Source organism: Perca fluviatilis, chromosome 5 (genome assembly GCF_010015445.1).
Source record: "Perca fluviatilis chromosome 5, GENO_Pfluv_1.0, whole genome shotgun sequence".
In the NCBI taxonomy this organism is placed as follows: Eukaryota; Metazoa; Chordata; class Actinopteri; order Perciformes; family Percidae; genus Perca; species Perca fluviatilis.
This window is the reverse complement of record NC_053116.1, coordinates 42922942-42947941: the sequence shown is the minus strand read 5'-3', so window position 1 is coordinate 42947941 and position 25000 is coordinate 42922942. Positions and strand designations below refer to the sequence as shown.

General features: G+C 40.7%; 1 protein-coding gene and 3 long non-coding RNA genes across 5 annotated transcripts in view; 2 read left to right on the top strand and 2 right to left on the bottom strand.

Moving 5' to 3' along the window:
* Positions 1-25000, top strand: part of LOC120558553 (macrophage mannose receptor 1-like) — a 176535-nt gene that overhangs the window by 2139 nt on the left and 149396 nt on the right. For both annotated transcript variants that reach the window (XM_039799600.1, XM_039799599.1), the window contains exons 2-3: positions 14582-14772; positions 16129-16348. In XM_039799600.1, coding sequence (XP_039655534.1) covers positions 14582-14772; positions 16129-16348 — 411 coding nt within the window. The remainder of the gene's footprint in view (positions 1-14581; positions 14773-16128; positions 16349-25000) is intronic.
* LOC120558568 lies at positions 1399-3603 on the top strand. Its single transcript, XR_005639147.1, has 5 exons — positions 1399-1614; positions 2292-2373; positions 3000-3072; positions 3336-3486; positions 3569-3603. It is a non-coding gene; the product is annotated as an uncharacterized LOC120558568 (long non-coding RNA).
* On the bottom strand, positions 18949-19575 carry LOC120558570. The gene is made up of 3 exons (XR_005639149.1): positions 19501-19575; positions 19147-19395; positions 18949-19047 (listed from the first exon to the last, which is right to left on the bottom strand). It is a non-coding gene; the product is annotated as an uncharacterized LOC120558570 (long non-coding RNA).
* LOC120558569 lies at positions 20374-22226 on the bottom strand. The gene is made up of 4 exons (XR_005639148.1): positions 22212-22226; positions 20824-21020; positions 20570-20740; positions 20374-20477 (listed from the first exon to the last, which is right to left on the bottom strand). It is a non-coding gene; the product is annotated as an uncharacterized LOC120558569 (long non-coding RNA).

Here is a 25000-nt window from a genome sequence, read left to right as displayed (position 1 = left end):
GGTAGAACAGTAAAAGAGGACCTATGGTAGAACAGTAAAGAGGACCTATGGTAGTCCAGTAAAAGAGGACCTATGGTAGTCCAGTAAAGAGGACCTATGGTAGTCCAGTAAAAGAGGGGACCTTTCGTAGTCCAGTAAAAGAGGACCTATGGTAGAACAGTAAAAGAGGACCTATGGTAGTCCGTAAAAGAGGACCTATGGTAGAACAGTAAAAGAGGACCTACACTCTAAGAAATATCTGTATATTAACAGTTGTATGACTGTATATTTTAACAGAAATTGTCCGTAATTCGTGATTCACAGGTGTATTTCTGTTAATTTACACTTCAATTGCATTATGGGAACTTCATCTCTGCCAAACTGCTGCCAAATCAGTTTCTGGCGGCCCATATTCCATTTGTACAAAGCGGGATAATTGCGGGAATTTGACCTGCATTTCAGCGGTAAGTAATTTTATGGAACATATTAACAAGTGACTGTTTTCTTAGCAGTATTAGTTTTAAAATGTTATATTGTCTGTTTTGGTACCATTCAATTGTTAATTTTCGATGGTTAATGCTAATAACGTTATAGCTAATATTGACGTTAGCTAGCTAACGTGAGCTGTGTTCACAACGGCATTACCGTGTGCTATTAATCAGCACTTTGGGATTTGGAGATAAAAAAAAATGTGAGCTGCTTTGTGTGAGGTATTTTCTGTAACGTTAGGTCAAATAAACACCCATTATGCCCAACATGCTTCAACATTATTTGTGGGTCCTCATCTATGAATTATTTACAGTACATTTTCCGTATTTTTAATCCGAGCGGGACTTTCGCGGCACTTGAAACGTTAACGTTTCCCTCGCTTTGACCCTCCCCCCCGCTCCACTGTGTGTGTCTGTTGTGTGAACAAGCAAAAGTTTAACGTTAATCTCCTCCTGCTCCGCTTTGTGTAAAAGGTAATTATTTCATGGACATTTGGAAGAATATGATGAGGTTTATTTTCTTGGTATTGTGAGTTTACGTTACGTTTGGTTGTGGTCAGACAGGCTAACGTTAATGTCAATATATTGCAGCGCGAAATTAGTGGTTCATACTGAATTGTCTAGCTAGCTAATCCAACCTTCATTTCGTTAACGTTACATGGGGTCTGGCTTGTCTCTGTTTGGCAGTTACGTTAATACGCTATGAGGAGGCAAGACAGAGCGGCAGTTAACGTTACATGACGCATTACACATTATCATATAATAAGCAACTCATTCTAAAGTTAATCTCTTGTCTCCCAAGCACCGATCCTGATGTTGTCATTGATAGTATTATAACATGTTTAATATTTTCGACTCAATTCAGAACAAATATATAATATATGGCACTTATACAGAGAGAATATTTATATTATCAAGCAAATTCACTTCTCAGTACCTCATTTCCGGTTTAGCATTGTAGCCTTTGAAATAAAAGCTGAGACTCAACGTAAGATAATAGTTAGTGCAATTCAGTTACCAAGTGTCGTGCTTTTATTTTGAAGGCTGTTCCGTTAAAATAGTGTTCGCCACTGCTAGCTAATGTTTTGATAGCGCGTCAAGTAGACAGAGTGAGTTCAGGATAAAGACGTTTAGTAACGTTTTGAGAGTAAGTAAAAAAAGAATATTTTTGGAGATATTTTGTTGACTGAACAGGCTACAGGCTTACATGCATATTTTAACATTGGTGTTGGCTAGTTAGTTCTTCTGGAGAGAGTTCTAGGCTAGTTTGTGACGTTACAGAAGCTAACGCGTTCACTATTCCCTAACTAGCTAGTGTCTCCCCTTTGCCCCAGAAATATTTACTCGTCACGTTACTTTTCTTGGCAGGCAGGCACAACTCGGTAAAATATGTGTGTGTGTAATAATCGCCTTTTAACTCATATTGTATGTTGTCCACATATGAAGGAAAATATGTTGCAAAATGTGAGAACTTGTATTAAAAACATTTTCACTTGTATTCAATATGCATGCACACATTTGAGCTGATAAAATGGGAGCTTGTAGAAATTTGCTCTTACTGAAATGTTTACTCACAGGAAATATGTACACCATTTTCCGAATGGTGTGTCACTAAAAAAGTGTACATTGATGTTTACGTAACTATAATGACAGCTAAACATTTCACATTTTGCAACATTTACCTTCATATCCACAGCGCTTAGTTGTTAGGTTTGTGTGGCTTTTTGACTTAACTTTAAAAAAAGAGGTAGTATATATAGTAGACATTATGGCAATTTGAATACAATGACTGTACTAAATGACTGTTGTACTTGTTGTTTTCAGATTTCAAACAGCAGTTGGACGTCTCAGAAGACACCAAAGAAAGCCATGGAGTCTTGCTAGCCTTTACACCACCTTACTACTGGTACATTAATGGGATACCATGCTATTTTTTTGCTTGCTCTCACTATGATATTTAATTGTGTTATCTGCGAGTTTAGAAATGCCTCAGTTTCTGAATATGTAAAACATTGTAGAACCCATAGAAACATTTACAGGGGCATTTTTCCCTGTGGGTTTCCAGACTGCGGAAGAAGCTTTTCCTCTTACAATTCTTTTAATGTGCACTTGTCCAGATTTCACCATGAGGGGAGGAAGATATCTTTTAATCGTAACGTATCTGTGCAGTTCAAGTGTTCTTGGGAGTTTTGTGGCAAAGAATGTGGAAGCATAAAATGTCTTGTAGCTCACCGTAAGTGTCATTTGCAAGAGGGTCTTGAGGTGACATGTCCTTATAGTGGCTGTGCAAAGACTTTTAAAGTCATATCCTCTTTAACATCACATTTATCAAGATGTCACAAGCAGTGTGATGTTACACACATTGATCAAAGTTATATCAGGGAAACAACAGAGTATGCACCTGCTGGTTTGGATAATGCATCAGACATTGATAGTGAAGTACAAACAGTGCAGCAAGATGGAGAGTCTGACTCTGGGTCAGCCCAGGATAAATTCACTGAAAACATGGCTCTTTTTTTCTTGGCTTACAAGCAAAGTATCTGGTCCCTGCTTCTACAGTCTCGGAGATTGCAAGTGAAATGAGATTACTACTATAAATGAAGAAGTTCCACAGCAAAACATCAGTTCACTAATTTGGTAAATTTTGATTTAGCCCAACAAATATGTCTATGCAGCTTGGCATATCACATCTTCCCCTCTGCCTATTCTGTTGTCCCCTCTCTCACAGGATGCCTTAGCAGAGCGCCAAGCCCACCACCCGTATCATAGTTATGGGTAAGGATATGCATGTCTACTCTAAAAATATATGCAGGTGTTGTGTATTTGTTAATTAATTGAAAGATGTATGTCATTGATTATGTTTTGCAGATGAAGGAAGATACAAGATTTCAGTGGATGAAGTCACAGTTAACATCGTTGGCTGTCCACTAGTTGCTGTGAGCTATATGTTCAGCCTATATTATGTGCTGAACATAAAGTATCCAAAGGGAGCAGCCCTGACTCTGGAGTTCATTCAGATGTAAGTTTTGGCTATATTTTCTGTCCGTTTTATAGTATTATTTATTTTGCGATGTCTAGTAACATTTTTTGTTTTGCCACAGGTGCCTGCTAGGGATGAAACCCAGAACGGAGCACAAAGCAGAAAGGGGGGGAAACAGTACAGCGTCCCCAAAACTGCTTAGATTCCTGTCGGACCTTAATGACTTCAACAATCCGTGGAAGATTTAAAGGTAATTACACACACGCCTGTGTTATGAAGGAAAATGCGTAAAACTGATACAGAATGTAAACTATTTTATTGTGCAAACTAGGGGTGTAACGGTACACTGAAGTCACGGTTTCAGTTCATACCTCGGTTCAGACATCACGGTTTTGGTAAGAGTTTGGTACAATGGAAGGAAAAGCAAAACTGAAAAACAGAAGGCAATTTTTTAGTGCATGTCTCAGGCTGTCCCACTTAGTGTCATCCAGTCTCTCCCTGAGCTAGGTGCAACAGCCTGAAGTGTTTAAAGTAAGATATATATATATATATATATATATAACAGTAAAACTAAAAATACAACATCTCTGTTCTCTGCAGAGAAGCGAACTAAATGACCTGATAAATTACGCGTTATCACGACGTCTCCGGCCATTTATCACCGCGAAGAAAGCTGCTTCCTGCCTGGCTTTAGCTAATATACGGTAGTTAGCCTGAAGAAACAAGGCCTCTGTCTCATCTAGCCGTTGGGTCCTCTAACTCTTTGCCGCCACTCACTATACTCGTCCTAAGTGCTGCTATCTCTGACTGCATACAATCAGCCAATCAGAGCTTCAGCGCTAAGGCTGGGCTACAGATTAGGTGTCCCTAAAGAACCTGTGTATCTAACAGTATTTTCGCATTACATTAATTGCATGCAAGTTTTATTTATACCGGGTATTCTCCGTGTAAATTCATGCATCGAACCGTGACGCCCATACCGTTTAATACAAATACATGTACTGTTCCAACCCTAGTGCAAATAAACTTAAACACTGTATTTATTAACTAGCAAAATCCCTATATGAGAAACTCCTCCTAGAGTGTGAGTCTCATCTGCACCAAAACTTGAAGAAAAAAAAGAATATAGATAGTTGAAAAAAATGCCCAAGTTATAGAGGACCGACTTCCTGTACGTCCAATCAAAACAGGAAGTGTTGCGTGTATTGGCAACAGTTATTCTGAATCAGAGGAAACTCTGCACTCGTGTGCAACATTTGGAGTAAATTGCCCAGGCCTCTGACGTGCTGCAAGGGCCTATTCAACGCTTGCAGCTGTAACTATTACAGTGATGGTTCGGAGTAATTTCACCCTAGGGTCCTTTGCACCATGACCTCGAGCCAAACACCCCCCCAGAAGCTTTTTTCACCTGGGTCTAACATTGGTAGAGTTAGCGTAGCAGCGTTATCAGCTGAATAGCTTAGCGCGGGGCTAATGGACCCACGTTTGTATCTCGTAAATGACCCCACTAATAATGCCTGAAATGATACCAAACTTCTACAGTAGTACAAATAGGTTATGTACTCATAAAACGATGGATTGGAAAGTTTGTAAGTACACCAGAAGTTTATGTAAATAACACTTGCCTGCTGGCTTCTGCTCTCTGCTGTTGTTGTTGCTGCTGTAAGACGAGTGCGTAGGGACGTCTACAAATTACAACACCGAAAAGAGATGCAAAGAAAATATTTTTTAATTTAAAGGAACACTCCGACTTATTGGGAATTTAGCTTATTCACCGTAACCCCCAGAGTTAGACAAGTCGATACATACCCTTCTCATCTCCGTGCGTGCTGTAATGCTGTCTGACGGCTCCAGCGGCACAGGCCAGCACAGAACAGGCAGGTGAATGGTTCCAGTAATCCTACTGCTCCCAATAAGTGACAAAATAACACCAACATGTTCCTATTTACATGTTGTGATTTATAGAGTCACAGCGTGTACAAAAAACAACGTAACATGATACACAGCCGTCTTCTAACTGTAAACAAACCGGGAACTATATTCTCAGGCGGAAGAATATAGTACTTGGGCGGAGTGATATGCTCGCAGCAAGCCTGTCTGAAAATATAGTTCCAAGTTTGTTTACGGTTAGAAGATGGCTGTGTCTCATGTTACGTTGTTTTTTGTTCACGCTGTGACTCTACAAATCACAACATGTAAATAGGAACATGTTGGAGTTATTTTGTCACTTTTGTCACAATTTGGAGCAGCAGGCTAGTTGGAACCAGTTACCTGCAGGATCTGTGCTAGGCTAAGCTAATGCTGGAGCCGTCAGACAGCTTTACAGCACGCACGGAGATGAGAAGGGTATGTATCGACTTGTCTAACTCTGGGGGTTACTGTGAATAAGATAAAGTCCCAATAAGTCGGCGTGTTCCTTTAACTTATTTTTTTAAGTAAGTGCTGTAATATAACTAGCAGGAGACAAGTAATAATTGAGGTAAGTTTGGAGACATTACCTTATTTAATCATTAAATTAATACATATTTTTGTTGCATCTCTTTTCGGTGTAGTAATTTGTAGATGTCCCTAAGCACTCTTACTGCCCAGTAGTAACAGCAGCAGCAGCAGCAGAGAGCAGAAGCCAGCAGGCAGGTGTTACTTACATAAACGTCTGGTGTACTTACAAACTTTACAATCCATCGTTTTATGAGTACATAACCTATATATACTAGTGTAGACGTTTGGTATCATTTCGGGCATTATTAGTTGGGTAATGTTAAGAGACACTTCGGATCCATTAGCCCCTGCGCTAAGCTATTCAGCTGATAACGCTACTCTATGCTAACTCTCCCAATGTTCGACCCAGGTGAAAAAAGCTTCTGGGGGGGTGTTTGGCTCGAGGTCATGGTGCAAAGAACCCTAGGGTGAAATTACTCCGAACAATCACTTTAAATGCCTGCGCTTCTCTCTGATGCTGTTTCGGTTGCTGAGGCATCACTTTATTTTACCTTTTATAACTCTTTCTAACTCAATTCATTTCTGACAAACGATAAATAAACAGTTAAAAGTGTAGTGTTCATTTTATTATTATGTTTACTGTATATTGCTATGAAATTGGTAATAAGTAATTCTGTTTTTGTTTTACAGCAGAAGAAGCATCTTAAATGGAGAGAAAGGAGAGGGATGTGTGTCTGTGTATCTATGGAGGACAACAGTGGGGTATTCACTTTTTTTAAATGAGGACCATTTTGCAAAGTGAGGACATTTAAGCAGGCCTCACTTTTTTTTCACTGTAATTACATGCTGCGTTCAAGTTTTCAGCGAGATTCTCAGAAAGGTGAAAAAATCTGTTACTGTGCATCTACGCCTGTGTACGTACTCTACGTGCTCTCTGTTGCCCTCTTCTGATATGGATTTATTGCACTGGAGCAACTAAAACTACAGAAAGACATGTCACATGGTTTGAGTAGGTGAAATGAAATGCATATTTAGAGATGCACCGATTTTCAACTAGTAGGCTGATTCTGATTTCCGATTTTTCCTTGAGTTTGACCTGCTGATACCGATTTTAGCCAATTCCGATTTTAGCCAATTCCGATTTCATATTTTCTAACCACTTTACACCACACACAAATGTTTATTTTCTATCTTTTCTTTAATAGAACATGTGTTGAACAGATAATGGATCACTATATAATAGAACTATATAAATTACTCCTGGTGTGGGACATTCACACACATCCACTGAGGGAAGATTACTACGTTTTTAATACTGATTTTCACCAATATGCATCCCCACTAACCTGGAAAGCGTTTTAAACGGTAACGTTAATACAGCGGTGTCGGAGGAAGACATCTCCGTCTCTCTTTTTCTTTTTTGCGAGCGGGGCGGCAGAGGGACCACAGCATTAGCTAACATTAGCTTCTTGTCTCATCTGGGGTCTGATAAACAGTAAATTAATCAAAGTCAGGGTGAACGCTATTTTCCGATAAACTGTAGCTGTCCTATTTCACGGGACCGCGTGAGTGCGGTTTCATGTCCCAGTTGTTCAGCCTCAGGAGGAGAGAGAGACCGTTCGTCGCCTGAGATCAGTAGTGAAACGGCTCTGTATAATTACGACTTTATAACATTTCAGAAACAGCTGATTGAGTGGCGGTTTGCTGATCTTGCGTGATGTTAATCATGCGGCGCCCGAAGTGAATTTGACCGGCATGAAATCGGCATATGTCAGACTTACTGGCAGGTCGTGGCCCGTTCGCGTGAAAATCAGCCAATTCCGGTCACCCCGGCGCTCGGTGCATCTCTATGCATATTCAATTTCATTCTGGTTTAATTAACTATACTTGTGTTATATTGTAAAAAGTATTTTCATACACTGCCTCTGATGTACTTAACATGTAAACTTAAATGTAACTTTAAATTCCAAATTGACTTACTGTCAATGATATAACTTTGTGAAAATGTCTGTATCAGTGGCCGTTTATTACTTTGCATTCTGCATTGAGTCAATGTACAACAGCAATGTGCTGTGTTCATCAGCATACACTTTGTTAATGTTATCGATAGGCCAGTTGGTTTCAGATGCTTGTTGACCTATACTGTATTTTTTCTTAAAAATGTAAACTTCACTCTAACTCTTCAGTTGTGTGCTTACACAGGTATATACAGTTTTTATGGATGATTTAAATTCCAATACTACTGCTTTTGTTGGATGAAAACTGAGTGTTAGTGGCTTAGATTGTTATTGTTACACATTGTAATTTTTCTTAAATGTCCTTTTTATATTTTTAAGGAATTTTAAAAGATGAGTTAATAAAAATCTTTTTTTCCATCATAGATTTGTTTAAAATGTTTTTACAGAAATGTATTACCATATCGTACACTAATAATTAACAGAAAAGTTAAATTTGTATTGCTGTAAGTAATTAACAAAAACGGTCTTCCTTATTTACTGTAGTTAAACCTTAAAAATTACAGGACAAAATCCCGGTAATGAGCTGCCGAGTACATTTCCTGTTATTTACTGGGATTTATGTAAGATTCACAGAAAATGTTATGTTTTTTACTGCTGTAGGTACACCATTAAATAACAGAAAATGTTATGTTTTTTTACTGTAGGTACACCATTAAATAACAGAAAATGTTATGTTTTTTTACTGTAGGTACACCATTAAATAACAGAAAATGTTATGTTTTTTTACTGTAGGTACACCATTAAATAACAGAAAATGTTATGTTTTTTTTTTTTTACATGAAGTACACCATTAAATAACAGAAAATTTTATGTTTTTTTACTGTAGATACACCAAACAAAATTTTTTTTTTAAAAAAAAAAAATTTTTTTTTTAATTAAAACGAAAAAAATTTTTTTTTCACGGACAATGTCCGGGTAATGAGCTGCCAGTACTTTTTCTGTTATTTTTACGGATTTATTTCTTAGAGTGTATGGTAGTCCAGTAAAAGAGGACCTATGGTAGTCCAGTAAAAGAGGACCTATGGTAGAACAGTAAAAGAGGACCTATGGTAGTCCAGTAAAAGAGGACCTATGGTAGAACAGTAAAAGAGGACCTATGGTAGAACAGTAAAAGAGGACCTATGGTAGAACAGTAAAAGAGGACCTATGGTAGAACAGTAAAAGAGGACCTATGGTAGAACAGTAAAAGAGGACCTATGGTAGAACAGTAAAAGAGGACCTATGGTAGAACAGTAAAAGAGGACCTATGGTAGAACAGTAAAAGAGGACCTATGGTAGTCCAGTAAAAGAGGACCTATGGTAGAACAGTAAAAGAGGACCTATGGTAGTCCAGTAAAAGAGGACCTATGGTAGTCCAGTAAAAGAGGACCTATGGTAGAACAGTAAAAGAGGACCTATGGTAGTACAGTAAAAGAGGACCTATGGTAGAACAGTAAAAGAGGACCTATGTTAGTCCAGTAAAAGAGGACCTATGGTAGTCCAGTAAAGAGGACCTATGGTAGTCCAGTAAAAGAGGACCTATGGTAGTCCAGTAAAAGATGACCTATGGTAGAACAGTAAAAGAGGACCTATGGTAGTCCAGTAAAAGAGGACCTATGGTAGTCCAGTAAAAGAGGACCTATGGTAGTCCAGTAAAAGAGGACCTATGGTAGTCCAGTAAAAGAGGACCTATGGTAGAACAGTAAAAGAGGACCTATGGTAGTCCAGTAAAAGAGGACCTATGGTAGAACAGTAAAAGAGGACCTATGGTAGTCCAGTAAAAGAGGACCTATGGTAGTCCAGTAAAAGAGGACCTATGGTAGTACAGTAAAAGAGGACCTATGGTAGTCCAGTAAAAGAGGACCTATGGTAGAACAGTAAAAGAGGACCTATGGTAGTCCAGTAAAAGAGGACCTATGGTAGTCCAGTAAAAGAGGACCTATGGTAGTCCAGTAAAAGAGGACCTATGGTAAACAGACAAAAGAGGACCTATGGTAGAACAGTAAAAGAGGACCTATGGTAGAACAGTAAAAGAGGACCTATGGTAGTCCAGTAAAAGAGGACCTATGGTAGAACAGTAAAAGAGGACCTATGGTAGAACAGTAAAAGAGGACCTATGGTAGTCCAGTAAAAGAGGACCTATGGTAGTCCAGTAAAAGAGGACCTATGGTAGTCCAGTAAAAGAGGACCTATGGTAGAACAGTAAAAGAGGACCTATGGTAGTCCAGTAAAAGAGGACCTATGGTAGAACAGTAAAAGAGGACCTATGGTAGTCCAGTAAAAGAGGACCTATGGTAGTCCAGTAAAAGAGGACCTATGGTAGTCCAGTAAAAGAGGACCTATGGTAGTCCAGTAAAAGAGGACCTATGGTAGTCCAGTAAAAGAGGACCTATGGTAGTCCAGTAAAAGAGGACCTATGGTAGTCCAGTAAAAGAGGACCTATTTGATCAATATACTGTAGATGAACACAGAAAATAAGAACAATGCCTTCACGAGGGAGAGGAAGAGGAGTACCAGGACAATTCTGTCTCTGTCTCCTTTTGTTCATAAACTACATTCTATAAAGCTACTCTGAGATGGGTCAATCATTTTTTGTATTGAATCTCTGCAGCAAAAGAAACAAAATGGTGGCCGGGTTGGAACAGTGGGTAGAGCAGGCGCACGTATACTTGGAGGTTTATGCCTCGATGCAAAGGTCAAGGGTTCAAATCCAACTTGTATTATTATTGTATTTTGAAAATCAGTGTTGGAGTTTAGTTTACAATGTGTGATTTTGAGCATGAAATTAACTGTTGTGTGTTAAGAGTTTAGGAAAGTTGTTAAAAGTATTGAAAACATTGTCATAACGATCGTGAAAAACTGGAACACACACACACACAGACACTAACACACACAGACACACACTCTAACACACACACACACACACTAACACACACACAGACACTAACACACACAGACACACACTCTAACACACACACACACACACACTAACACACACACAGACACTAACACATACAGACACACACTCTAACACACACACACATACACACACACTAACACACACACACACTAACACACACACAGACACTAACACATACAGACACACACTCTAACACACACACACAGACACACACTCTAACACACACACACACACACACTAACACACACACAGACACTAACACATACAGACACACACTCTAACACACACACACATACACACACACTAACACACACACACACACACACACACAGACACACACTCTAACACACACACAGACACACACACACACACACACAGACACTAACACATACAGACACACACTCTAACACACACACACACACAGACACACACACACAGACACTACACACACAGACACACACACCCCAACACACACACACACAGACACACACACAGACACTAACACACAACACACACACTCCAACACAACACACACAGACACACACACACACACACTAACACACACAGACACACACTCTAACACACACACACACACACACTAACACACACACAGACACTAACACACACAGACACACCCCAACACACACACACACACAGACACACGCACACAACCAACACACAGACACACACTCTAACACACACACACACACACAACACACACACAGACACTAACACACACAGACACAAACCAACACACACAACATCACACACACACACACAGACACCAACACACACAGACACACACAATCAATACACACACATACACACTAACACACACACAGACACAACACACACAACAACACTAACACAATACCACACAGACACCAACACACACAACACACACCCAACACACACACACAACACACACACACCACAGACACCAACACACGCAAACACACAAACACATACACACACACACACACTAATACACACAGACACACACCACACAACATCATAACAAAAACACACATAAACACACACACACAACACCATAAATCATCAACACCCCACACATCATCAACACAAGAACACACAGACACACACCATCACCAATATCATCATCATCATCACCATGACCATCACATCATCCAATCATCATCAAACATCACAGAACAATCATCATCATATCATCATCGCTAACATCACATCATCATCATCATCATGACCATCATCAAACCATCAACAAACATCACAGAAGAACGACACAACACACCTTCCAGACAGTCTTATAGCGACGGAGGCTCCCGACATATGGCCTTCTAACATGTGCTTATGCGCCTGTCGGTGTGTGTGTGCGTGTCTGTGCGTGCGTCTGTGTGTTAGCGTGTGTCGTGTGTGTGTGTGTCTGTGTGTGTGTGCGTCTGTGTGTGTGTTGTTGTGCGTCTGTGCGTGTGTCTGTGTGTGTGTTAGCTGTGTGTCTGTGCGTGCGTCTGTGTGTGTAGTGCTGGCGTGTTGGTCTGTGTGTGCGTGTGTGTGTGTGCGTGTGTGTGTGTCCGTGTGTGTGTGTGTCTGTGTGTGTGTTGTGTGTGTCTGTGTGTGTGTGTGTCTGTGTGTGTGTTAGCTTGTGTGTGTGTGTCTGTGTGTGTGTGCGTCGTAGGTGTGTAAATAGTTTGAGGTACAGTGTGTGTGCAGTTAGTGTGTGTCTGTCTCCTCTGGAGAAGTTAACCCTCTCCTTGATCTCATGGTGTTAATGGAGAAGGAGAACCAGGAGAGACATAGACACACACACACAGACACACACACACTAACACACACACACTAACACACACACAAACACACACACTAACACACACACACTAACACACACACACAGACACACACACACATCATGTTTAGTAACAGACTGATGCTGCCGCGCTCCAGAATCCAGCAGCAATCCCCAGAGTGGAAACAGAACAGCAGGTTAACACACACACACACACACACACACACACATAGAGACACACACATTGAGAAACACACACAGACACAGACACATGGAGACACACACAGACACAGACACACACATAGAGAGACATGAGCAGGTTAAAACAGACACACACACACACACACACACACACACACACACACACACATAGAGACACACACATTGAGAAACACACACAGACACACACATGGAGACACACACAGACACAGACACACACATAGAGAGACATGAGCAGGTTAAAACAGACACACACACACAGAGACACACACTGTGGTGGAAGTTTTCCTTGAAGCAGCAGGGTTAGTGATATTCATGATAAAATGAAAACGAATAAAGACTGTTTTGAGAATTAAACCAAAGTCTGGTCTTTGAGCATTTATTATATTTTGCAAAATAGAGAAATACAGATTCAGAGGTACGCAGTACAACTGAATGAGCATTTCTAACCTAAAATCTAAACATTAAAACATCATATAGTGAAGAGCTCTGTTAAGCCCCCCCTCTAAATGTATCTTTTAGAACGGCCATAGTTGAAAAGAGGACATCATTAACAGTCAAACCATTGTCTCCCCTTGCCCTCTGCTCTCTGTTCCTAACATTAGCCTAAACAACAGTTTATCTCAGGAGACAGAAAGCTACGTAGTTCTCACTGTCGTAAACAGTCATCGGCCTTCTCCACTTCTAGCTAAGCAAAAAGTTAAACAAAAATGAGAAGCTAGAACAATGGTGGAGAAAAACTCACATCCTGACCAGAAATCATGTTATCAGCATTAACACAGACAACATTATTAAATAAATAACAATGACAAGGACAAACATGTCTCTAGTGAGGTACAAGGGTTAAAACAACAGAAGTTGAGCCAAAGTGAAGTCCAGTTGAGTCAGATGGTTTCAGATCTGCCTCAATACAGATAAACATTACAGAGATAATAATATAACATGTAATACAGAACAGCTGACATGATCAACCAAAGTCAGGTATAGAAATATGAAGTTTAGAGGAGCATCATTACTTCAGTTTAGTTTTCATTTAATGGACGTTTTTCTACCATTCAACTTTTGATATTGAATTGAAGGAAAAAAATATAACAGATTCTCCTCAGGCTCAAAAGGCCAGCGTTTTCTGACTCCACTTGGTCACTTCTTAAGCTACCTCTGTGTTCGTTCTCTGGTAGACCAGATAATAATACTCAGGATTCGCTCAGTTAAATTTAACAAAGCTTTAGTAAATGATATTGCAAGCAGAATACAACTTATGCATCATGACAAACAAGGACCAGACCCCTTTTAAAACATGTTCTTTCTCGTGCTGACGCCAACAGTCTGTCCGGGAATCTGGTCCCGTCCTATTCTCTGCCCTCTCTCTTTATTCTCTCCAGGTTCCTCCTTCTGCCGGAGTCTGTGCCGCGAATCAGTTGGTCATAGCTCAGATGTTCTGTCCCCCGTGAAGATAGCGAAATATGCGCAAGCCCTGGAATCACTCCTGTTCTCTCCTCCTCTCCTGGCCTCGAGATTGGCCGTCACTATTAGATATTATACTGTGTGAATTCTGTCCCAAATGTTTATCAGGAGCTAAACTGTCTTATCTTACACATGCCAGACAAGAGGAGAGAACAAGGCCGTCCCAGGCTACAAGAAATTCTATTCTTAACACAATATATCTCTACAATATCATTTAGATAATCTGAAAGCAGGCGCTGTTGGTGTAACTGAAATATAATATTGTGTATTAATATAGAATAAAATATCAGTTCTATATGTGTGTGTGTGTGTGTGTGTGTGTCCCTACAGGGCTGAGTGCTGTCTCATCAGCTGCTGGACTTCAGTACTATTTTGTTTATGACAGGAAGAACTTTACTGAAGCCCAAAGATACTGCAGAGAGAAACACACAGACCTGGTCACTGTAGACAGCATGGAGGTTATGAAGATCCTGACCAACACGGCAGATTTAGACAACATGTTCTACTCCAACAACAGCTACGTGAGTTCACTTTTCTCTCTTTCATCTCAAAGTTTTTCTGACAGCAGGTTTGAAACCCTCCATAGGAACTAATAACTAAATGTAGAGCAGTAAAAAGTAGAATATTTATCTTTGAAATGTAGTAGAAGTCTAAAGTGTTTGAGTTTAACCTTCAGCAGACAGTGTTTCCCTGTTGAGCTGCAGCAGAGGGATGAAACAAAAGAAGATTATGTGTTAGAAAGAGTAACAAGACATTGAAACATAGAAACAACTAATGCAGTAAAACAAATCTAAAACATCCCAAAACAGTATTTACAACAACAGAGATCTATGTTCTCGAGAAGCTAATGGAAAATCAGTTTGAGTGATCAGAAACTCTCGCTGGTAATGAGTTATTAAAGGAGGGTGAAACGGAGGGATATGACCTCCCACGATTTAACTGGTTGAGGCGGTAGATATGGACTTGACTCCGATCAAAGAATCAGGCTCCAGAGGAAGTAGGTCCGGTTAACAGAGCTTTATTTGAGTTGCATTGTAGTTTTAGTTTGTGTGGTCTACAAGAAACAAAGATAAATACAATAAGAATATCAATTTAAGCTGCAGTATACTAATATCAATGATAAATGAGCTATACTAATAATTATGGATGGTATAGGAATCAACAGTGGTTGAACAAAGGGCTGCAGCTTTAAACTAAGGTGCACGAATATTAGCTGTAACTGTTATCAATAGGCCACAGACATGAAGCGTTGAATAAATCACGAGGTCATTACATGCACATAAAGTACAGAGCACAGTAACTGAAATTCACTTCACAATAACCTCCTCCACTATATTATAGAAGTTAACTTAACATACAAACACTCAAAGCACACACGAAGTGTGATATAAACATGCGTTATCACATATTAACGGCGATAATTAGCTAATTAGACTCTTTACGAGTGTGCCGTGGAGAAAGGAAAATAAGGCTTACATGACAACTGCTGCCATAACTTCGATCTAAATAATTAAACTATACAGTTAAACTAACACATATATTGTACCGGTATGTGGTCACACAACAAACTCCACATGTACAATACTCACATTTTCTTCACGAACGCACAAATCAGACAGAATGAAGAAAAAGGAATAAGGAAAAAGTCCGCTGCCTCTCTAGACAGACATCAGAGCACAGTGCCGCTCACTCCACCGACATCAGACTGCAGTAACGCCGTCCACCTGCTGGGGGCGTGGAGAGGCTTTCCAACAGAGGGTAACAGAATGAAGGATAGTATGAATGATAGTATCAAGCCTGGAGATGGAAAGATTAGGTAAACATCTGGTCTTCAACAAAAAGCTAAAGCAGAGTCTAATTCTTTATATCTCAATCAGAGAGCCTGGATAGGACTGTCCCGTGGCAGCTGGAGGTGGTCACTGTCAGACCCAAGTTACTACAAACCCGGGGAGACGGAGTTCAGACGATGGTACCCTGGAGGACCAAACGCTGGATACAGTTATAAAGCCTGCACAGCGATGAACCCTTATTATAATGACCTCTGGTATGACCATGGTTGTGACAACAACTTGTATCCAGTCTGCGCAGATGTCAGAGGTGAGAATATGAACTAGTGAAGTTTCTCTTCTCTGCTTCTCTTTGCCTCTTTGTTTTCATTATTCAGGCCTCTGTAGTATCAGTCACTCTGACTAAAAGCAGCTTTCACACAGGTTAGTGCCGTTCAAAGAGCTTTACAGCTGACTGAGCAGCAGATAATAAGACGGCAGGAATGAGAGCAGGAAAACAGCTCAGTGGGTCGTCAGCATCACCACCAGAGGAGGTCATATATAGTGGGAATGCTGTTCTACAGCATTCCCACTATATATGACCTTGAATGTTGTGGCCGGGGCTAAGTTCGGTGCAATTGGGTATCCAGGCTACTGTTCTACAGCATTCCCACAATGAACAGAGTGTGTATTGGGCTGCTTAGAGTGATGATGTCATCATCTAGAGCAGGGGTCTCCCGCGGGACGATAGTTTGTGGCCCCCGCCTTAATATGAAAGTTTAATGTTAGTGCGGCCCGCGAGTTTGATATGTATGGTACTTTACAGTGTTGTGTGCGGAGCTGAACGAACCCACCAATCACGGTGGGGTATATGGCTCTCGGGGGCGGGACATCAGCCGGGCTTGATGCAAGCAGAGAAACATTCCTGAGTGAGTTACAGCAGCGTTGCCATGGAGAGGTTTCTTCCGTGCCTGGCTGCCTCGTTTCTATTGGGCACACGCGGACATTCGTCCCAGCACGCTGCGTTCACAACACTTCACTTATTTTAAAGTTGCTGCCCAGCGGGACATTTTATACATATATATATATATATATGTATATATATACATATATATATATATATATGTATGTATATATATATATATGTATATATATATATACATATATATATATATGTATATATATATATATATATATATATATATATATATATATATAATATATGTATATATATATATATGTATATATATATGTATATATATATATATATATGTATATATATATGTATATATATATATATATATGTATATATAATGAGGGGTTAAATTGGGCCGGGGCTCTCCGGGGCTCAGCTCCGGCACATAAGCCTGCTAGTTTGTCCAGATGTGCCTGCTTGCAGTCTAAATATCTCACAAAAAACTGCAGACATTTCACCACCGCGGGTCAACTACATAACGCCAAAGTGTCTCAAAACTCCTGGGTCAAAAATAACCCATTATGGGTTATTTTTGACCCAACTTCTGGGTTAAATATTTGACCCAAATCTTGGGTTAAAATAACCCAACAGTGTAGTTAATATAACCCAACTTCTGGGTTAAATATTTGACCCAAATCTTGGGTTAAAATAACCCAACAGTGTAGTTAATATAACCTAACGTCTGGGTTAAATACCTGACCCAAATGTTGCAAAATAACCCAATTCTGGGTCAAAAGAACAACCCAATTTCTGGGTTGAAATAATCCAGAAATTGTTGGTCCCTTTTAACCCAGGAGTTGGGTCAAAAATAACCTAACTTGGGTTACTATGCCAGTATGCCTTATTTCAGAAAATAAAACATTTTTACATTATATTACACACTTTAAGCACTTTTACATTTGTATTGCATTAAATTAAATTAAAATCTATATAAAAAGGAAAGAAACACACACACTTCCCAGTGAGCATTTGATGTCAATTTAACATCAATATGACATCAAACATTGACGTCAAAATTACATAAAAATGTATTGACATATTTTGATATGATTTCAATGTCAAGCATCACTCAATTTCAACCTAAATGACTGACAACATACACATAGATATATGTGCAAATTATTTAATTTATGTAAAACTTGGACATTAGAACATACATCATGTATCATGTATTGAAGTGGTTTCAAAATGTATCAATGTACAAAATCCCAATTCCTGTAGGGCATGGCTAATGTACATAATGTTGTTTGTTTTTCTCCCATAGAAACCATAGATTTCTTTTGTGTGCATTACTGTATTTGATTAATATCACTATGCATCTTATCAAAATGCTATAAAATGCCCCCCTCCACTCCCTTGTGAATCTATGCCTGTGTACCTTTTAGTCTGGGTTACACAAGGATGGCAATATCCCGACCCGTCATAAATGGTCCTGAAATGTCAGTAAGAACCCATAGTAATGGAATATCCATGTTGTGTTATTCATAATACGTTTGGTGTACTGTATAATCCAGCTCATACAAAAGCAAAGTATTAAAAACAAAACTTATTTTCCGGTGTGGCTGAAGACATTTCCCACCACACGAGTTAGGCTGAAGCACACTGGCGTGTTCAGAGACTTCTCGGCCTTCTCTGGTGTCTGTTGAGGAAACACAAACACAAAACACAGAGTGAGGTCTGGTGTAACAGACATAAATGGCCTGAGTCTTTAAAGTCCATATCTTAGAGTTTTACTTACATTTAGCAGCCTCACCATAAACTCCCTCTCCTCCTCCAGTCCCGAGGTCCCTGACTCCTGGTAGGGGACAGGGGTTTGTCTTGGAACTGGAGGAGGACTCCAGGCTTGCGGTAACTCTTCCTGGGGGAGGGAGGAGGAGGCTTCTGGTTGCTCCGGTGATGGCGCGTGTGGGTGAGGGCGCGCGGGAAATGCTCCCTCATCCTCTTTGACGCTAGGCCGTTCAGGCTGAGGGCGTAGAAGCAGTCAGCGGTGGCCATGTTGTGGCACATAAAGGTGGCCACCATCTTCTGCTGCCCGACAGAAGGTTGTTCTTGACCTTAAAACAGTAGAAGAGAAAAGATTGCTACGGTTAGTTAAGCCAGCAGAGTTTTAATGAAATCCAGCATGAACAGATAAGTGACTGAGGAGAACTTACATGAGCAGATACAGCGGTCCTCAGGTCAGTGAAGTTGGGGGACCCTTTAAGGCCGATCTCCGCCCACGCTACCTGCAGGTGGTGCAAGAAGTTTTAGCATGGGCCCTTCCCAGCCGTGAAGAACACCAGCTGGTTCGGTGGCCTGCTGGCCACCCGCAGCTGCAGCCACCGAACCAGCCATCGAAACTCGTCAGTCTCTAAGAACATTTGGGCCGCCCCAAAGGACTTGTTAGTCTTGTGTTCCCTGATCTGCAATACACAGAAAATGGACAGACTCTTTAAGAGGAAACATTAACAAAAACAACAGACTCACAAGCAGTGATGACAACAGGACACAGAGATTTTTATACTTACAGAGATCACAAAACCCTCATCGCCAGGCCTGTGGGCCTCTGCGGCCTCTTTGACCTCGCAAACCCGGAGGTTACCCGATCCCCCGGGCAATGACCGTGAGGTGCTGTGAAAGCCGCAGTAGTCGCGAAAACGGTACCGCGGGCGACGTGTGTGGTTCTCCTCCAGGGCGGCAAAGCGAAAGGAGAGAAGAAAAAGTATTTCCGCCCACGAAGGGGGAGAAACATACACAAACAAGGACATATCACTATGCAGCGGCAGGCTTCTGTTGGAGATGGACTATTTTCACCTATTTGGAAAGAGGGATGCACACTACCCAGCAGCTCTGGGGTCCTCAGTGTGGCCCCCTCCTGACACCGCTTCAGGTCCTCGCAGGATATTATCCTGGCCTTCTTGTGGCTTTTCACTGCCAGCTGGTGCAGGACAACGTTCCTGGTTGTGTCTGTGATGCACTTTGTGACGGGGCGCAGCACGCTCACCACATCCATCGCAGTCAGGTGAGACTGGGCAGTCAGGTGAGACTGGGCAGGCAGGTGAGACTGGGCAGGCAGGTGAGACTGGGCAGTCAGGTGAGACTGGGCAGGCAGGTGAGACTGGGCAGGCAGGTGAGACTGGGCAGTCAGGTGAGACTGGGCAGTCAGGTGAGACTGGGCAGGCAGGTGAGACTGGGCAGTCAGGTGAGACTGGGCAGGCAGGTGAGACTGGGCAGTCAGGTGAGACTGGGCAGGCAGGTGAGACTGGGCAAGCAGGTGAGACTGGGCAGTCAGGTGAGACTGGGCAGTCAGGTGAGACTGGGCAGTCAGGTGAGACTGGGCAGGCAGGTGAGACTGGGCAGGCAGGTGAGACTGGGCAGGTGAGTGGTCAGGTGAGACTGGGCAGGCAGGGTTTCCCGAAAGTATTTGAGGAACTGCTGTATGGTTCTCAGGTAGAAATGTGCCGTTGTGATGGTCTTGCCTGGGGACTGGAGGTGGGCTGTGTGTCTGCAGAAACATAGGCTTTGAGTTAGTCACTGTTCACATCGGGTGTGTGTCATAACCACTTCACAATAATTCACATGGAAAGTCACACTTACTTTTGGATGCCATCAATGTTCCTTAAAATAGCAAACTGAACAATACAGTCTGTCCCTTTGCCAGGTAAAATATAAAAGACCTGACCCTCGACACTTTGGACTGTGCATTTTCCAGCTGCTTGGAAGGGGGGCAGCTGCCCTCATGGTACCGCTGGTAGTCCTGGAGGTCTTCTGTGAACACACATTTTAAATGATCTGAGTAACATTTAACATTGAGGTAGAACACATATATTTGTACTACTTTTCTTTCTTACCAGTTGAAGGAGGGAATTTCAGGTTCCTTATTCCAGGGCTACGTCCACTGCCCCGGAAGAGGTTTTTCAGGTTTGTTCCTGACTCTGGTCCAGCAGCATGAACGGAGGCTGCTCCCCAACAGGGTCTAGCTGCTCCTGTGTGTGTTGAGGAGGAGGCTGATGCTGCTGAGGCTGAGGGCTATTTTTCTTCTTTCAGACTATTACAAAAAAACAGATACACAATTACATGTTTATTTTACCCTGTCTATTTGCCCAAAAGTTAGCAGTAGATAAAGCCTTGTTAGCATTTAAAGAGAAACATTTCAGAAAAATTATGATACAGGAAAATAATTGTCTTAATGTTGGTAAAAAGGAAGAAGTCTCATGTTGTTAAAATGTATTACACTATTCACCTGTAATGTATGGAACTTACATAACGTTACACCAAACTTTCAAGTTTCCTTCCTCTCTATATTGTTAAGGTTTTTACATTAGGGATTAGTTCATATATCATTCAAAGCCTGATTTATGTAAAAGGTTATACCTAAAAAAACAATAGATTTTCCCTCCCAAATTTCCCTCCTTTAAAAACGAGTGTAATCTACTCTACAATTCTTTTCTGTATATTCATCCTTAAAAATAAATGTACAGAGATAACTTCCAGGGAGTTGTGTATAAATCAGAGGTACACCACAGCCCCGGGCGGAACCGGCGATTTGTCAGCGTTACATTTTAGCATTTTTTATTTAAAAGGAACTACATAGAGTACTTAATACATAACTTTTAGTAACGTTAACAAACAATTAAAAATACATCCAACATGGAAACGTGAGCATTCAAAATAGGCTACGTGATAGCTGAATACAAATTTCCCTCCTTTTTCTGTTCACTTTTCAGCAAGAAAATATCCAATAATAATAATGTCCGTACGTTACCAACGGTCGGTGGATTAGCTATCGTTAGTAACGTTTTATTCATAAACCTCTTCTTAAACCGAGCTAAATCAATGTTATCTACGTTTTAGCGTGCTAACATTTGTGGTAGCATTAACCTGGCTACATTGGCTGGCTAGCTAGCTAGCCAGCCAATGTAACGTTAGCATACAGTGACTCAGATACATCTTAATAAAAAAGAAAACCGATAACTTACTTACTTAGATAACGTTAATTTTAATGTGCAAACAGACAAAGCGCTAGATAGATAGATAGATAACAACGATACAGCATTGACATGTCTCCATTAACGACTCCTTTGAAAAAACGTAAATGTCAGTTAGCTACTCTTCACAAGCAAGCTAGGTAGCTAGCTAGTTAAGTTAGCTAAAAGAACGTAGGATAGTTTATTTTAGAAGCACGATTTAAACAAGCACATTTTCTGCAACAAACTACCAGTAAGATGAAAATGCTTACCTGCCTCCCTGCCCCAGGAACCAAAGTGTCGTTTAGAGGAGAAAATAAGCTGGTCCGATGTCAAGACAACTCACCGAAAAATACATTGTAGAGAGAGAGAGAGAGAAAGCCAAGCCTATAACCCAGGACATGGGTTACTCTTTGAAAAATAACCCAGAAACCCAAACAACCCAGGCAATGGGTCAAATATTAGCCCTATAACCCAGAAAATGGGTTAGTCTCTGAAAAAATAACCCATAATTTTAACCCAACACAAATAACCCAGAAACTGGGTTGACAAAATAACCCAGGAGTTTTTAGTGTGTAGGACTAACAGATAAAATGACTTCTCCTAAAGCTAAAACCCTGTTAGTGTCCCTTTAGTGTCTCCGTCAGTAGGACTAACAGATAAAATGTCTTCTCCTAAATCTAAAAACCCTGTTAGTGTCCCTTTAGTGTCTCCGTCAGTAGGACTAACAGATAAAATGACTTCTCCTAAATCTAAAACCCTGTTAGTGTCCCTTTAGTGTCTCCGTCAGTAGGACTAACAGATAAAATGACTTCTCCTAAATCTAAAACCCTGTTAGTGTCCCTTTAGTGTCTCCGTCAGTAGGACTAACAGATAAAATGTCTTCTCCTAAATCTAAAACCCTGTTAGTGTCCCTTTAGTGTCTCCGTCAGTAGGACTAACAGATAAAATGTCTTCTCCTAAATCTAAAACCCTGTTAGTGTCCCTTTAGTGTCTCCGTCAGTAGGACTAACAGATAAAATGTCTTCTCCTAAAGCTAAAACCCTGTTAGTGTCCCTTTAGTGTCTCCGTCGGTAGGACTAACAGATAAAATGTCTTCTCCTAAAGCTAAAACCCTGTTAGTGTCCCTTTAGTGTCTCCGTCGGTAGGACTAACAGATAAAATGTCTTCTCCTAAATCTAAAACCCTGTTAGTGTCCCTTTAGTGTCTCCGTCAGTAGGACTAACAGATAAAATGTCTTCTCCTAAAGCTAAAACCCTGTTAGTGTCCCTTTAGTGTGTCCGTCAGTAGGACTAACAGATAAAATGTCTTCTCCTAAAGCTAAAACCCTGTTAGTGTCCCTTTAGTGTCTCCGTCAGTAGGACTAACAGATAAAATGTCTTCTCCTAAAGCTAAAACCCTGTTAGTGTCCCTTTAGTGTCTCCGTCAGTAGGACTAACAGATAAAATGTCTTCTCCTAAATCTAAAAACCCTGTTAGTGTCCCTTTAGTGTCTCCGTCAGTAGGACTAACAGATAAAATGTCTTCTCCTAAAGCTAAAACCCTGTTAGTGTCCCTTTAGTGTGTCCGTCAGTAGGACTAACAGATAAAATGTCTTCTCCTAAAGCTAAAACCCTGTTAGTGTCCCTTTAGTGTGTCCCTGTCCAGTGGGACTAACAGATATGTCTTCTCCTAAAGCTAAAACCCTGTTAGTGTCCCTTTAGTGTCTCCGTCAGTAGGACTAACAGATAAAAAATCTTCTCCTAAATCTAAAAACCCTGTTAGTGTCCCTTTAGTGTCTCCGTCAGTAGGACTAACAGATAAAATGTCTTCTCCTAAAGCTAAAACCCTGTTAGTGTCCCTTTAGTGTCTCCGTCGGTAGGACTAACAGATAAAATGTCTTCTCCTAAAGCTAAAACCCTGTTAGTGTCCCTTTAGTGTGTCCGTCAGTAGGACTAACAGATAAAATGTCTTCTCCTAAATCTAAAACCCTGTTGGAGTGTCCCTTTTAGTTGTCTCCGTCGGTGGGACTAACAGATAAAATGTCTTCTTCTCCTAAATCTAAAAACCCTGTTAGTGTCCCTTTAGTGTCTCCGTCGGTAGGACTAAAAGATAAAATGTCTTCTCCTAAAGTTAAAACCCTGTTAGTGTCCCTTTAGTGTCTCCGTCGGTAGGACTAACAGATAAAATGTCTTCTCTAAATCCAAAACCCTGTTAGTGTCCCTTTAGTGTCTCCGTGCGTAGGACTAAAAGATAAAATGTACTTCTCCTAAATCTAAAACCCTGTTAGTGTCCCTTTAGGTGTCTCCGTCGGTAGGACTAACAGATAAAATGACTTCTCCTAAAGCTAAAACCCTGTTAGTGTCCCTTTAGTGTCTCCGTCCAGTAGGACTAACAGATAAAATGACTTCTCCTAAAGCTAAAACCCTGTTAGTGTCCCTTTAGTGTTCTCCGTCAGTAGGACTAACAGAAAAATAATGTTGTCCTAAATCTAAAACCCTGTTAGTGTCCCTTTAGTGTCTCCGTCAGTAGGACTAACAGATAAAATGTCTTCTCCTAAATCTAAAACCCTGTTTAGTTCCCTTTAGTGTCTCTGTCAGTGGGACTAACAGATAAAATGTCTTCTCCTAAAGCTAAAACCCTGTTAGTGTCCTTTTAGTGTCTCCGTCAGTGGGACTAACAGATAAAATGTCTTCTCTAAAATCTAAAACCCTGTTAGTGTCCCTTTGAGTGTCTCTGTCAGTGGGACTAACAGATAAAATGTCTTCTCCTAAAGTTTAAAACCCTGTTAGTGTCCTTTAGTGTCTCTGTCAGTAGGACTAACAGATAAAATGTCTTTTTCTTTAAATCTAAAACCCCGTTAGTGTCCCTTTTAGTGTCTCCGTCCGGTAGGGATACCAGATAAAATGACTTCTCCTAAAGCTAAAAACCCTGTTAGTGTCCCTTTAGTGTCTCCGCTTACGGTGGGACTAACAGATAAAATGTCTTCCCTAAATCTAAAACCCTTTTGGTGTCCTTTGTATGTCTCTGTCAGTAGGACTAACAGATAAAATGTCTTCTCCTAAATCTAAAACCCTGTTAGT